At 35.2% G+C, this 16,772-nt stretch overlaps 1 protein-coding gene across 8 annotated transcripts in view; it reads right to left on the bottom strand.

Annotated features, from left to right (window-relative positions):
* CNOT4 (CCR4-NOT transcription complex subunit 4) overlaps positions 1-16,772 on the bottom strand; it is a 137,524-nt gene that overhangs the window by 19,031 nt on the left and 101,721 nt on the right. For 6 of the 8 annotated variants that reach the window (XM_022580436.2, XM_089917356.1, XM_022580425.3 and 3 more), the window contains 3 exons: positions 16,712-16,769; positions 13,865-14,114; positions 12,446-12,946 (listed from right to left, as the gene is read on the bottom strand). In XM_022580436.2, the coding sequence (XP_022436144.1) occupies positions 12,446-12,946; positions 13,865-14,114; positions 16,712-16,769 (809 nt within the window). Of the gene's footprint in view, positions 1-192; positions 7,498-12,445; positions 12,947-13,864; positions 14,115-16,711; positions 16,770-16,772 lie in introns of those variants that run through there. The other 2 variants (XM_022580462.2, XM_022580471.2) reach the window with 1 other exon arrangement.

The following is a 16,772-nucleotide window of genomic DNA, read 5'->3' as shown; positions in this document are numbered from 1 at the left end:
AGTTGCTTTAAACGTTTTTACCCGAGTCTAGATGCAGCTGTTACCACACAGCCCCAACAAGGACAGGCCAAAATTCTCACAGCCACAGTGGGTTATTTATTCAATTTTAACATTAAGATAATTAAAGAACAGTCCTACTGGGCCACCAAATTGTTCACTTTAAAGTAGTTAATTGTATGTTATGTGAATTTCACCAAAAAAAAAAAAAAAAAGGTACTGGGTGCTTTAAAGGCTTTATAAATTATATGGAGGGGAAAAAAAACTTTTGGGGTGTTACACAATAGTGGGTCTTAGGACCAAACTGGAGCTGGAACAACAAAACTGTTCTAAGCACAGTATGTTCTTAGGGGTTGGGTTGGAGCTTCCAGGAACCTCAAAAATAACCATAAAATGTGAGGCAGGCTAAGAACAAAGTCAAGTCAATAGTGCCTTATGAAGGCTGGTGTGAAGGAAGCTGGAGTAAATAGATTGGCTCTCAAGTACAATAATTACCAGCTGGTTCATGGAACTTCTAGGTACTTCTGTCCAATTCTCAAGCAGCTTATATTACTTAAGCTTGCCTTCAATTCTAGGTACCTGATAGGTATAAACTAGATTTTTATATAACTCAAACCCAGGGTATACTCCCCAAAGCACCAGAACAGAGTAGATACACCTTAATTAATCTTGAATTCCCAAGAGTGATTTTTTAGAAAAAGCTCCTGGTTAAAGAAGCTGTGGTCTAATATGCCTAGCAATACAAGGTTGCTAAGACTAATAAATCACAGGGCAGTAAGGAGATCCAAGGAGCAGCGGCTTCTCAATCCATCAACATGGTTCCACAAACTTAGCATTCTTAAGCAATAACTTATACTTTGAAGCATTATCATTTTTAAATGTCACAGGTGATATCTTAGCTGACATATACGGAACAAGTCCAGTGAGTTTAAAAATATTTTAGTAGGACTTCAGGCAGGATTTTAATTTAGTCAGGAAATTAAGGATGCTTTCAAACTAGGCATGTTTGCTATTAATTGAATGAGAAAAAATATATATTATATATTTATATCTCCATCTCTGAGTTCAATAACTTGTAGGTTTGTGTCTATTTACAAAGCACATTCTCTTTTGGGGAAAGTTGTCAAAATATTTTTATAACCTCTTACATTAAAACTCTTAAGTTCTCTCTACTTTCACCAATCTACTGCTTTTAATACCAACTTGTCATATAATTAAAGCAGAATGACCTAGTCCAACTAAGAAGAGATACTTTCCCTATGTAGGTGGAAAGCTGATTCTTTCCAGTTTGCATTTAAGCTTCGGAGAAACTAGTTCACACCTGTAATATGGGCTCCTCAAGCTGGCAGACTCATCATATGGCACACCTTCCCCCTCTGTCTAAACCTTTCATGTCATGAGTAACACACTCACTGGGCATACGTACACCTGTCCAATCTCATCTCTGGCTTTTCCCAGGCATTCCCTTGCACTCTGCGTTCACATCCTCCTACTGTGCTTTGAGGAAGCAATGTTTACTCCACTGTGGGACATTTTCCTTTGAATCACCTTCAACTTACAGGAAACGTGATCCAGGTTCCCCCAGGCAATACCATGCTTTCTGCAATTCTCTCTCACACAGTCTGACTTCCTACTCTCAAAAAAGGACTGGAGGGAAAGCAGGGAGAGAAAAGATCACAGGGGTAACGAAAGCTTGCCTTCTTTCCAACCTCTAGCCCTAATGTTAGACATCTATCTACCATCCTTTCTCTGGTTCTCACTCATCATTTAGCACTGAGTGGTTATCATACTGACCACAGTCTCCTAATTTGTCCTTCCCTTAACAATACTATGCCTGTTCTTTGTCCTCATCAAAACCTAAAATCAGTGAACTCCCTTCAACACACTCGCACCACTGGATATTTCCTGCCTTACTGGACTCTTCCTGATCACAAGGTTATATCAGTTTTGTCTTCTTAAATATCTTTGTGTCCTTTCCTTCTTCACCCTCTAACCAAACTCTCATATTTGCTTTGTCCACTCCTGATGCTTTGTGTTGAATCACTGGAACATACAAAACCATATATATCTGGACACTAAAATTTTAAATTTGATTCTTATCTTGACTCAGCAATTCTTAAATTTCTTTCCGATGCACTTCTAGGCTTATTCTCACAGACTTACTTACTTTCTTTCTTTCTTTTTTAATAGGTTCCCAACTCCACTCTTTCACTCCCATTTTCTTACACAATATGCATTCAATAATTACTGATATGAGCACCTTCATCTATTCTCATTTTCTCTAATCTCACATTCTCTCTCCTAGATTTTCTGATTGTTTTTACAAATAGCAAAGGAAGATATATCCCATCTCTTTTAAGTCAAACCCATAACCTAACTCCGTCTCAGGAGTTTATCTCCTCCCAGCACCTACAGAAATGTGTTACTCTACTGGTTAGCCTATCTTCTCTTCCACACTGTCTAGGGTGTCCTCTCAATTGACTCTATATGCTCTGCCTTTAAATACTTAGCTATCTCCCTTATCTTAAAGGAATGCCTTCTAAGATCTACCACCCATCTAATTAGCATCTTGTTTTTCTCTTCCCCTTTGTTGCCAAAGGCCTTCAGTCAATGACTGCTGTATCCATATCCTTGACATTTCCTCATGAATCCTAGAAATCTGCTTTCCATCTGTATCTTTTTATGAAAGTAACATTTTTTTTTTTTTTTTGCGGTACGCGGGCCCCTCACTGCTGTGGCCTCTCCCGTTGCGGAGCACAAGCTCCGGACGCACAGGCTCAGCGGCCATGGCTCACAGGCCTAGCCGCTCCGTGGCATGTGGGATCTTCCCGGACCGGGGAATGAACCCGTGTCCCCTGCATCGGCAGGCGGACTCTCAACCACTGCGCCACCAGGGAAGCCCCTGAAAGTAACATTTTTAAAGGTCATTAGAGACTTGGCCAAACCCAAAGCCCTTTTCCTAGATCTCATTCTTTCTGACTTCTAATTCATAATTTCTTCTCCAATCCTACTAGTTATTACTATTCCAGCCCAGGCCATCTTATCTGAAATGACATACTGGAACTGCTTTCTAACTGGTCCTAATTTCAAGCAAATGTATTACAGAATTAATCTTCTTAAAATGCTACAATCAAGTTACATCTTTGCCAAAGAACGTGTAGTTCTCTAACACTGACCACATCCACATCAAGACTAAACTATTCTTCCTAGTTTTCAAGGCTTTTGCACACTTATCCCACCTTCCTATATGACCTGTAATACCTCAGACGAGTCCATCTCCTTACTATCCTTCCCTCCTGACCCTTAGCAGACCATGCTAATCTCCATTCCCGATTCTTTGTTCAATATGTTGCCTTTACTGTATTTTCCACTTCCATCATTTAATTTCAAGCCATCCTTCAAAAGCAAAAAGCCCCACACTTTTTATGAAGGTTTTCCCTGAATCTGCTCACAGTAACTTCTCTAACTCCTATTTTTACTTTTGTATCAGCAAAGTGTCTGATTAGCTCACTAAACATTTCATGTGTGAATACCTGTATATACTACTACCATTTATTCAGCACAAGGAGACAACGTAGTGGATATTCAAATAAAAAGACTGAGAGAAGAGACATAGCACTAATGGCAGAAGGACTAGCTTGAAACCAGGTAATTGACTTGGTTATATTTTGTAGAAAAAGACATATATATCATTTTGTGATATTACCTCTTTAAAAGAAAAAACATTTTTAAGTTATTGTGCTCTCAATTGTATGATATACATCTCTTAAGCAAATATGGGAAAGCTTCATGATCAAATAAACAAAAGAATCTAAAACCTTACAACTCAATATAGGATAAAATGTCCCCCCGTTTTTATATATGCATAAATAACATGGTGGTCTTCATTTCGTAAGATTTCAATGCACCTGCAATTCGTTCCTTTCTCTTGGCTTTCTGAGGTAAGGCCTCTGTGGGAGTAGCTCCCTATGTACCTGTATCAGCAGAGGAGAGCTCTGTCAGTCTTGAAGGTGCTTGGAATACTGTACAAATAGGAGCCATGTCAGTAAAAATGTGCACACAATGCATTAAAGTTTTCTTTCTTTTTTTTTTTTTTTTTTTTGCTGTACGTGGGCCTCTCACTGTTGTGGCCTCTCCCGTTGCGGAGCACAGGCTCTGGACGCGCAGGCTCAGCGCGCACGGGCCTAGCCGCTCCGCGGCATGTGGGATCTTCCCGGACCAGGCCACGAACCCGTGTCCCCTGCATCGGCAGGCAGACTCTCAACCACTGTGCCACCAGGGAAGCCCTAAAGTTTTCTTTAAAAGAACATATATAGAGGAAGCTGTACTTAATCGCCACAACACTAAGAGTAAGACATGAGCACACACACGACTGAGGAATACTTAAATTAGAATAATGAATGTATGTCTCTCCCGTTAAAATTTTTTTCACTCTCTCCAAATTATCATATATTTTAAAATTTCAAATATCAGTATTCAATACCCTTTGTTGCCACTGTCAGAGCAATGAATAATGAAATGAGTCTGGACTGCTCTGGCTGTTCCTGTGGTTAAAATATATCAAGAGCTGACCCTATAGAAATAATTGAAATAAAACTGTCACTAGACTGTTATCCTTGATAATAGGATCTATACTTTATTCAGCCTTGTATCCCTCAAGATCTAGCTCAAGTCACTACAAAGAATAGGCACTCAAATATTAATGCTTCGTTGAAATAAGAGGAGAGTATACAAAAGCACCACCTGTAAAAACAAAATGCAACAGCAGAATGAAAAGGAAAGTATTATTAATCAGAAAATATTTTCTAATGGAATCTTTAAGAAATTAAAAAGAGGCACTTGACATTCATCATAAGATCAAAATCATTCAACCCAGGTCTATATCCTACACACTGGCACTAAGAACTGCTGCTCTGAAATGTTTTTTTAAAAGTTAAGGATATAAAAGCATATAAAGTTTCCCTTGTGTATGACAGATCAATCAGGAAGGAATTTATCAAAAACTAATTTGAAGTTTTTAGAATTTCTCATTCTTTACCATCATTTAGTTTCATCAATTTACTTGCTAAGTGAAGCAGTACTTTCTTTCACATGTTGTGTAACTTTTTCTGTGTTTTAGTATAATTAATTCTGACTGATTTTAAGACTTCACTTTTTAAAACCATAATATATATATTAAGTAAGCAAAACAGTGAAGCTTACTTGTTTAGGCTTACAAAGTCTTGGAATTACAGTTAGTTAAATGATAATCTTTAGCTAGTATATGTGAAAATATCTAAGTTGAAGCCTAATTACCCAAGAAAGCATTTTTCCCATTATGGTGTGTATGTGGAAAGTGGGGGCGGGGGCAGAAGGGGAAGCAGGCAGAAAGACAGTCCTGGGCTCTAGCAAGTCTGGTAAACTACCTGACAGTTTTATGGCAATGGCCAGGAATGAGAAAGGATAGAGAAAGCTACCACAGGAAAAAAGCCTTGTTTAACAAGTATATCTCTCAAAACAGTAAGTAAATGGGAGCTAACCACCTCATGTTTTTGTAAGAAGATCTGAGTGATGAAAGGCTTGCACTGAAGGCTGGAGAAAACTATGCGCTAGTAAGCCCTATTACAGGGAGCCCAAGTTTGTTCACAAAGCCAAGGAGCCTCAGCACCACAGGAGACATTAAGTGGATGTCTTGGCCTCTCACAGCAAAAATGAAACCATAATCAACACATACTAAAAGACTTCATATTCAACACATGCTAAAAGGCTAACAAATCTACAATATTTTATTTGTATTTTCTAAATTTCTCATAACGCTGTCTTAAAGTCACTTCTAGATAGAAGTTAGAGATTATCATTTATGCAGAATTTTACAAAAATAATTAAAATGGCTAGATAATTGTTTCTACACCCTCAGCTAACCAAATTGAAGGATATCTAAGAATAGATTTTAGTTTACCCACTATACCTCAGGACAAACCCATTTAACTTGTGTATTATATCTAATACAAAGTTATTAGACTTTACATAGAGAGGGAACCCTGAAAACTCCAACTCCAACATGATATTAAGTATCACTCCTAGTAAGGTATTTCATTATTATCATTATTATTATTTTAAATCTCTAGGCTTCCTTTTTTGGTATTCATGCTACTCTTTTAATATTTTTTTTAAATTAAGGCATATCTTTTATATCACAATGTTTTTTTTTTAAATCTCAAGAGGAGATCTGACTTTCCCCTTTTTTCCCAGATGCTTAATTTAGGCAGAACATAGTCATGTTTTCTGAACCAGCTTTTGTCTAATGCTCAGAACTGAATTCAGTTTATTTTCTTTCATTATCAGCTTTAGAACTATTTCAAGAAATTGTCTATTATCCAAAAACATCACTTCAACATTATATCCTAATAAAGTACACCACTATTCTCTGTGATTAACTAAAATTACCTATGACAACTTACGTGGCCTAATTTTAGAGGATCCCCAATCTCTTCTCTTCCACCTTAGTCTCATTCTGGTCAGGTACTTGTAATATAGTTTTATTATCACACTTCAATTGTGAAACAATGAAATTTCCAAACAAATATCCCACAGAACTACCGGTTTTCCAATAAAAATGTTACACTACTATGGTTGCTTCTCACATACAATATTTACCCCATATTCAAGTTTCTGATAAATCAACTGTAAGTTGAAATTCTGTTTCTGAGGCAATTTCCCGGTATACTAGGCAGTGCATTAGAAAAGAGATTATATTGCATTTAGTCTATAATAATTATCTCTTAAGCGTCTCTATATAATTAACAACCATTCAAAAAGAAAGTGCAAATGTGCAAATCAGAGAGAACAAAGACAGTTTCTAAACATGTAATGCATAATATAGGATAAATCCATACAACTACAAACAATTGCTGACAACATTCTTCTGAGCATTAAATGACACCACCAATTTTGTTTTATATGTATTCTTTCTTCTCAAGTATTCAAAGAATGCAAGACATTATCTTCTTAATTTTCAAATTTTCATGAATATATTAGGATATTACCATTTTTTCACAAATCAGAAAACAAGGAACTACCATTATCTTTGAATATTTTCAAATAGAGCCAAAATAACAATTCTAGCTAATCTCATCTGGGATCTTAATTATAGTACTACAAGTTTATTTGTGTGAGTTAAAAAATAGTATCACTCATGAGAAACAATGCCAAAATTATTATGCTAATAAATTGTGTTAAAGGCCTAATGAAGAAATACTTTAGCAACTATGAGGTAACACACTAGTTGTAGGCATGAGGAACGTTTATATTGGCTCTTTTGGGTGTATACATTAAATGCAAAATCAGAAAGGAATCATGCAAAAATCCGGTTGCCCATGCAAGCACCCCAGAGTCTAATCCTCTCCTCTCAGTTCTGTTGTCAGGCCACAGTAGTGTGGAGACTTGTAGGCTGCTGTCCTTGTTGTAATGAATGGGAAGAGGCTGACAGTGGCATGGTCGAAACCTTCACCTCTTCTTCCCCTGTGGAAAAGTCAGTCATGGTCTAGTTATGGGTGACTAGATTTGTTAACAGTCCCTTTAAAAATGACTTCAATATTTGGAATACTGATACATATATAAAATACATGCGTAATGGCTGGAATGCGGGTGTGAAACAAGACATGAATTTTAAAATATAAACTTATCAAGTACCTAGAAAATAGTTATACTCCAATCACACCCTTAAATTTAACACTGTCAGATTTAAGAACAAATATAATAGATTTAGAATTATAAATATACAAAAAGAAAAAAAAAAAGAGACCAGGAAAGCCATTCTTTTCCAAGCCAATTGGACCCCTTATATATTTAGACACTCCTAATAGTAAGCAGTATTTTGTGAAAAAATTAAAACTAAATTCACAGAAGTGAAAATGTGATTTTTTAAAAGGGAAAAATGACAAATCCATGTTTTAAAAGCAGTAATTATGTTTAGAAAAAAGAAATAAAAAGATGTAAATATTAATTTAGCAAATTACCATACAGCATCTGAAAATTCAATGTGCACTTTTGAAGTAATCAGCAAATAGTAAAATGCTAACAATACAATGATCCAATTGACTGAAAGTGAGATGACTACTTCTAGGTCAGAGAACTGTACATGAAATGAGATCAGTTCTCCCAATTATAACTGATAATGACTACAAGTGACTTGTTTCACACGTGACTCAAAATTCAATCAAGTCACTGTTAAAACAGCTAATTCAGAAACTAAGAATTTTTTTTTTAATGCCCTCTCTTAAGTAAAATTCAAATGAACAAAAACACGAACAAAAATCTAATCCTAAACAGTTTCAAATATTTTTCTAGGTATATTCCGAAACAACAATGTTTACAGACTTAGACTATTATTTGTCTTCCAGATAATTTTTAGCATTATGGAATAAAAACATCTTGGCAGGGAGTCCTTTGAAAAACAAATCTGCAAAGTTACACTTGGAAAGACAGCTTAACTGATAACATGAAGATAAAGACTTTCAGTCTTTAGAACAGGTTATTTCATAGTGTTTCAGTAAATTGGCAAAGATTCTATAAATCCCAAATACATAGCAAGGAGGCTGTGTAAAGGAAATTTTAGACTAGAGTTCTTGGTGAGAACGTGGTACTTAGAAGAACTAAGCAAGAGATTAATTTTCATCAAGTCAATGAAATTCATTCTATTTTGTAACTACAGGTCATATTCCTGAGATGGGCCAATTGTCTCATGAATAGATACTGTTGATAAAAAGAGACCTCCCAACTGTGTGAGAGCAAAAATCACTTACTATGGGAAGAAAGCCATGTTAAAGTAAATGCCAGTAATTTTCATTTATGAAGGAGAACATCAATGTTGTAATGAAAAACCATTTTAGTTACTAAATCTGAGATCTGGGTTCTTATCCTAATTCTACTACTAATTGAATGTGTGACTTTTAACAAATTATTTAACCTTTCCAAAACACAGCTTTGTCATTCCTAAAATGAAGGAGTTGAACAAGGTAGGTCAATTTTTAGGACTAGAAAAGTCACTTTTTAAAACAAAAGCACATGGTTCCAATAATAAAAAAGGTCTGAATGGACTTCACTATTACTGCCCACTGATCAAAGTTTCCCCTCAAGAATATTTATTCCAAAAATCCTTCTAAATTTAGCAAACTGAATATGCAGCCAAGAAAATGCTGCTACAAAGATTTCACTTAATTAAGGAAATAACTAATTTTAAACACAAAAATGATTTCAATTTGGCAGAGGAAATGGAAACCATGTTTCTGTCAAAACTCTGGCACCTGTCCTTCCCATGACAGGTTTCAGTGTATCAAATTTTAATAATTAACTGAAACAAACCAAAACTTAAAATTTAAATACAAATATATAATAAATATAGACATAGTTTCTGTATGATACACAGAAGACTGACACCTCTGAGTATTTACTCCTAAAGGTCAGGAAACTCATTTTGCTCTACATATCTAAAGAATAAATATACATGCCTTTTCCAGTATTGAATACTGTCTAAGTATATCTTAAAGTGGCAGGCCTCACTAAAACAGTATGTACTCTCCACTATGAAGCACTTGACAGCTACCTGTGTAAGATACCATGATATTCACTGCAGAATACAGAGTTAGGCCTTTTTCAATAGTTCAACTCAAGTACAACTGAGTTACAGCTAGGGGGTGGAAGGCAGATATTGCCTACCTATTAAATTGCTTCAAATAATTCACAGTTAAGATGTACACAGTTTTTCATAATTTTACTTTGTCATTTCTAATTGTTACTGAAAATCTTCAATCATCTGGCTACAATTATAAAACTATTCTGTTTTGAGGCTCAGCACATTCAGCTTTCTGAGGTATTTGCCAAATATTTATAAGCCATGGAAGGATTCTATAACTCTTGATAACAATTTAAAATATTTTGGTACATTAAAACTAAAATTTCTCTAGTCGTGAGAGCCTTAAAAGTAATCTAACAATAAGCTTAATCATAAGTCACCATTTAAATACCAAGCTAGTATGCATAGTCAAAAACTGAAAATCTGAAATAACAAACTCTCCCCACCTCCCACAAAATACAACAATGATTCAGAACCTATAGTCGGTGACTTCATTCTTAGAATTTCTGGGAAAAAAAATGTATTTTATGCTCTATGGTTGAGTATATGCTAAAAGAAAAGCCCACCAAGATAGGACCATAATTTAATGCCACATTTTTTTCATAAAGCACCTACTTTAGATGAAGATTTCAAATGACTAACATGAGGACAACTACACTCAAAAATCAGTGATTACTCATCACCCCTGTGGCATCTCCAGAATATATACTGGCTTGAAATATTTGGTTTAAAACTGCTCATTTTGTACTAATGGATAATATGATAACTATGAAATCAGAAGAACAGATAATTTTTGAAGATGGTCATGTAATAAGTCAAATAAAAGTACACAATGAAGACAGCTAAGAACTAGTTCCACAAAGGCATCCTCCTTCCTATCAGATCAAGTCCATACTGTTTTGCCTCACTGTCAGAGCTCTCCGTCCTCTCATCCATTCTATGTATAAAATATATGAAGGACCTCCTGGTATAGAAGGCAGTTCTAATGCTTCTTAATGTAATGACATACTAAATCCTGCCTCTATGCCTTCATTCAGGAGTTTCCATCAACATAAAAGGTTTTTTCCTTTCCCTCCTGCTAACCCAAATCCAGGATACAGATCAATTCCTATTTCTTCAATGAAGCCTCCCCAACAATTTATAGGCTCCACTGATGTGTTTTGGATTCCAGTATCATATGGTTACCACTTTCATACACAGTCTTATTTTATCTCGTCAACTATACTGTACAGTACCTGGAAATAGTAGCCATATTTTATACTTGTTCTGTATTATCCACATGGCCCAGTTCATTGTTGGGCAAACCCAAATATTTATAGTATTGGTTTAATATTTTATTGTTAAATGTTTAGAATATTTAGGGGAACTTAACTTTTAGTGTTATAATGTTATGAGATACACTACTAGTAATTTAAATGCCACATTTCTAAATGGTTGAAACAAAGCAAAACAAAACACAATTACGTTCTAATATGCTGTCTACAATGGATGAAAAAAAGAGTACCAGGAACTGAACACTTAGTGTTTCACAAGTGAATATCATGTAGAAGAGGACTGAAAAATGTCACTCTCGATTACCTACTAACTACCATATCAGATGAACAAATAACATGAGTCCCACCAATGTGCAAACCACTACATTAGGTGCTATCATGCTTATATGTAAATTAACTTCACTGTATCAACAGCCACAAACCATACTCTCTTAACCCAACTACTTGTCTTGAAAATGAAATGTTGTTGGTCACAAAGAGAATAGAGCCAAAGAATTTTGATGGATCTCTGTAAATTTATCTATCAACCTTGCTAAAAACAAGAGAACGAACGCTTTGCTGGTAACAGCACATTATTACAATAATGCTGTGCCATGTCATATCACAAAGGCCATGAAAAGGGATAAAAATAAATTTTATAAGTTATGTAACAGAGTGAAGGACTATTCTATTCTACTTGAGAGAATCAGGAGAGAACAAACTCTTTTACCACTCATATCTAAAGCCCAAATTAAATTTTAAAAAACTATTAATAAGAAAGATTCCTTTAGATATAGAGGTCACTTGATCTAATAAATATCATATGGGACCTTAAAAGCCAAAAGTTCTGAAACCTTCAAGGGTAGCAGTACAAAACCAGAAGTATTCTGGCATCACTTACAGGAACCTAATATTTACCCCAGAAATAAAAACATGACAGATCAAAAGGAAAAATATCTCTCCTTGAACAATTTCCTTTTCACAGAAAGTATACTTATACACATATGTCTGTGAAACACTAATAATGAGAGTTCTCAAATATTAAGTCCCTTATTAACATATAGCACAGTTTTGATGTGTGTGTGTGTGTGTGTGTGTGTGTTTGTACGTGTCTATCAGTCAAAATAAGTAAGTTGTCAAAAGGAGTTAAGAGAGTGGCTTTATCCCTCATGCTCTCACTAATTACCATCTCTAAAAAAATTTTTTTGAACCAGTTTACTTTTAGAATGTATAATCAGAATTTTTACCATGGTGTTGGACTTTATGGCACCATAATTTGAGAGCCCTTCTTTCTTCTTTGTCTTTTTGCATCTATATGCCATAAGAAAGTCTGGTAACTATTCTATTAAGTAAAATGCTTCCAAGCAATAACTAGGTATAATACTCCACCATCCTTATAAAGCTCACTATTACAAGGCATCCATCCAATTAAAATTTTTTTAGATTATGATAGTTTTTCCCATTGAAATTTCCAAGACTGATGATAAATACTTTCTGTTATTCAAAAGTTCCCTCCCTACCCACCCAACAACCTGAAGGCATGAGTTATTCACAAATTCGCAAAGGCTATAAATGAACCTACCTGCTATAGGGATCCCTCCCAGACCTGTGTTGTGCTGTGGCGGGAGATTCAAGTCCAAGAAATTACTATTTGAGGTGGGATTTGCTGTGTGGTTCAAGTGCATGATGCTATTGCGTGGAAAGGCCATCCAAGGATAGCGGGCTGCCTGGCCTGGAAAACTGAATGAATTATAAACCGCTCGGTGCTGCTGAAATTGAGGGAACCTCTGTGGCAAGACTGAAAAGGTACTATTGAGACTCGAGTTGGCATTTGCAGGTGCAGCAGGATGCAGGAATCCAGAGCCCGGACCTTTGGCGGTTGTAGTGTGTGAAGAGGAGTTCTGAAGAGATGTGGGCGAAAGGGAAGGTTGGTCTTGGACTGACAGTTCCTTTTCAATCAGGTCTGCTAAGGCTTTTCGAGTGACATCAAAGGGATCAAAACCCAAGTCATCCTCTGGTTGTTTAGAAGAACCAAAGCCAAATGCTGCTTGCCAGTCTGTAGAAGACGATACTGGGATTGTTTCTGGTGGGAAAAAGAATGAGTGATGAATTTAAAATATATAGCTCACTTCCACACTAGTGCAACATCATACTATAACACAAAGGCAAATATATGCAAAATCTACATAATTTCTTAGAACATTACGATTGTAAAATTACAAAAGGCCTCAGATACTTCTACCAATGATTTCATCCATAAGTTACTAACTTCAAAAACTGAACGATATAGACTGATTTTGCTGATCAAAGAAAACAAAGTACTACTTGAAACCCAAATTATACTCTCAAACTATTCATCATCAAAACCCAAAGTAAAAAAAAAAAAAAAAAACCAAAGTAAGTCATTTAAATGAAATAAAGTAATAAATATAATAGAATTCAATTAGTAAAGTTTATTTTTGAAATGTATTTATCAAAGACGAAGTATAAGTTTGAATATATGCTTTACATACTACTACTATAACTTAATGAAAAAAGTATCCATTTAATCTTTATACTTTTAAATTGTCTTAAAAAAATTGTCTTTTTTGTTATCCTTCACATTAATGAGAACTTACAATGAATGAAATTGGAAATGTCTCAAAATGTAACTTTAAAAATTAACTAACATACTTCTTTGTCAGCTGGGGAAACATTTTTAAAAATATAACTACACAAACACAAATCTAATTAAAAATTGTAAGCCCTTAATACTTCCTAGAGGAATAAGCATTCGATTATTGGAAAAATGATCTAACCCTTGATTTTTGGAGAAGTTTGTCTGTTAACATGGTAAGTTCTAGGTCAAAGAACTACTTACCTAACCATCCAATTCCTTGCCATTTAAAAGTTTACATTTTTGTGAAAAAGGGAGTGGACAAAAAAGGGATAAAAATACATCCAGCAAAGGTCTCATTTTAGTCTGAGTATAATTACTAACACACATAGTATTGTTATATACCTGATGTGAAGAGGCTCTGTGGTTCTGGTGCTGTAGGCCAGTCACTGGATGCCTGTGGGGAACTGGGGAAAGGAGGAAGCCCACTTGGGATAGGGTTGGGATGGCGAAAATTGTCTGAGAATAATGACTGTGACTCAGTTACTGCCCCTTCAAAAGGAGACCGTGCACTGTGATTGGATGAACTGATGGGGATGACTGGATTGGATTTTGATAAACCAGGTGGTGGTGAAGGTGTATCACTGTTAGATATCTAAATAAAATGGAAAAAGAAAAGAATAATCAATATAAGTTTATACAACGTAATAAACCATAGTTTAAAAGGCTTGCAATGAAAGGTATTAAAATAGTGATTTTCAAAAACTGGGGTACTTAAAGACTTTTTTATGAGAGCATAAATTTTCAAAAAAATCCATCAACTTACATATGTACTCTTTTATAAAACTGACCCTCCTGAAAAGACACAGCCAGTATCCTCTCCTTTTACAACCTAATTTCTCTTACTTTACAAAGACAATACTATTTCTCACTCTCTGGGATCTAACTATAGTATTTTGCCCAAGTGTGAAAACTTTCTGGGAGCCAAACAAAACTTTATTAGAAATATTAAGATTAGTGATGACACAGTGACTGACTCTAATGACTAGATTCTTTGGCAAACTAGATGATTCCCAATACTTCAGTTTTAAACAAAATGGAAAGAAGATCTAATCAAGCTATTTCCAAAAGCATCATTAAAAAGTTTTTATAAGAAATCTTAATATGATTCTTAGGTATTTAATTCACAAGGAGTTCAAAAATTTGAGTGATATTGATATAATAACTCTTTCTTCCATCTACTTATTTATATGAACAAGATGTTTCAGCACCTGTATTTAGAAAAATGAAAACATGGCTAGATTGCTGCTGAAACACCTCCTTGTACCAATAGGTAATATTCATCCATGCATACAAAAAAACTAATTTTAAAATGCCCTATCCACTTCATTAAGAGGTAAATTTCCAATACAATTTTAGTGTTTATGTTTAATGATTAATTTTTTAATCAAAATCTATACTTATATATATATTGCTTTGATCAAATCAATACTACAAATAAATTCAGAAGAAAGAAGTTTGGCATTGTGTCAACAAAATATTTTTATTTCCAATTCAAAATTTATATGTCTACTTTTATTTGAGAGAATGCCTATCAAGCATAAACTATATATATATATATATATATATCTTTTTTAAATTTAATTTATTTTTGGCTGTGTTGTGTCTTCGTTGCTGTGCGTGGACTTTCTCTAGTTGCGGTGAGCAGGGACTACTCTTCGTTGCAGTGCACGGGCTTCTCATTGCAGTGGCTTCTCTTGTTGCGGAGCACGGGCTCTAGGCACACGGGCTTCAGCAGTTGCAGCACGCGGGCTCAGTAGTTGTGGCTTGCAGACCCTAGAGCGCAGGCTCAGTAGTTGTGGCTCACGGGCTTAGTTGCTCCGTGGCATGTGGGATCTTCCCGGACCAGGGCTCGAACCCGTGTCCCCTGCATTGGCAGGTGATTCTTAACCACTGAGCCACCAGGGAAGTCCCAAGCATAAACTATATTGCATTAAGAAAAAATTCTGTAATGCCAGTGAAAATTAAAAAATGAGTTCAAGTAATGATGTAAAATTTCTGATTGTTAAAGAATAGCTTGTGTAAATGGATGAGGGAGTAACAAAACATTCTGATACTTAAATCTCTCAGATACTTATTAAAACCCAATGTAGCATGTTTATTTAAAAATACCAAAATTTATAATAAGCTGGAAATTACATCCTTTGCAGCTATTTTTAACTTATTATGAAAAAAATTTAATGTTAACTTAAAATATACAAGGGGATATAAAGATTTTCAAATTCTTTCATGGAAACCGTGAACAACAAGTTTAGAAAAACAATGTATTTTAGATCTCTAAGTTTCTCACACTGTGGGGAACTGGCTGTTCTTTACAGAAGAGATTAGAAACTACACTTTTTTTTTTTTTTTAAACCAAAGTAAGAGGTGTACAGAAACTTAAGTAGTGAAAAGCTAGCAACTAGACAAGATGATACAAGGCATGCTCTAAAGATCAGGACCTCATTCTGTATCATAGTGGATGCAACTTTGAACTTAACTATTTGGTTCATCATTTCAAAGCCAAAAGTCATTTGAGGGAAGGGGGAAAACTTGGGGTCAAGTTCACCGAGAGAAATAGAAAATTAAAGTTAGTTTGGGATTAGCAGATGCAAACTATTATCTATAGGATGGATAAACAACAAGGTCCTACTGTATAGCACAGGGAACTATATTCAGTATCCTGTGATAAACCACAGTAGAAAATAATATGAAAAAGAATGTATACATGTATAACTGAGTCACTGTACTGCACAGCAGAAATTAACACAACACTGTAAATCAACTATACTTCAATAAAATTTTAAAAAAAAAGAAAAGAAAATTAAAGTTGACAGCAAGGGACAAGGGGAGCATGGGGCAGAGAAACAACTCCAAATCAAGAATGCAGAAGGCGTGTTAGTCTGGGACCATTTCACGTAGGGTCAGAAAGACCAAGAATATCAGGGACTCCAAGGACACTAATGTATTGGCACACAGTACAATAACATATGGTCATAATGATAATTCTGAGTCATCAAGAAAGGGTTAAATTATGCTCTATTCTGTGGAGAAAAAGAGGGCTAATACATTTAACAAGGATGTCCACTAAAAGTGTTTTTAAATTGTTTCAGTATTTAAAGTATTTTTCACTATCTAGAAAATTCACTCGCATAGAATGTCTTGTTTCAGCAGATGGCAGATAAATGAAGGAATACAGTATCAAAATCTTACCTGCTGGGAATTATCACCATTCCCTATGCTGAGAGAATCGGAAGGTTTGTCAATGGGGCTG

The sequence above is a fragment of the Delphinapterus leucas genome, chromosome 9, assembly GCF_059928025.1.
Source record: "Delphinapterus leucas isolate spDelLeu-1000000601 "Yukka" chromosome 9, BTC_Dleu_Yukka2, whole genome shotgun sequence".
NCBI lineage: Eukaryota > Metazoa > Chordata > Mammalia > Artiodactyla > Monodontidae > Delphinapterus > Delphinapterus leucas.
The sequence above is the reverse complement of the archived record's forward strand: the minus strand, read 5'-3'. Positions and strand labels throughout refer to the sequence as shown.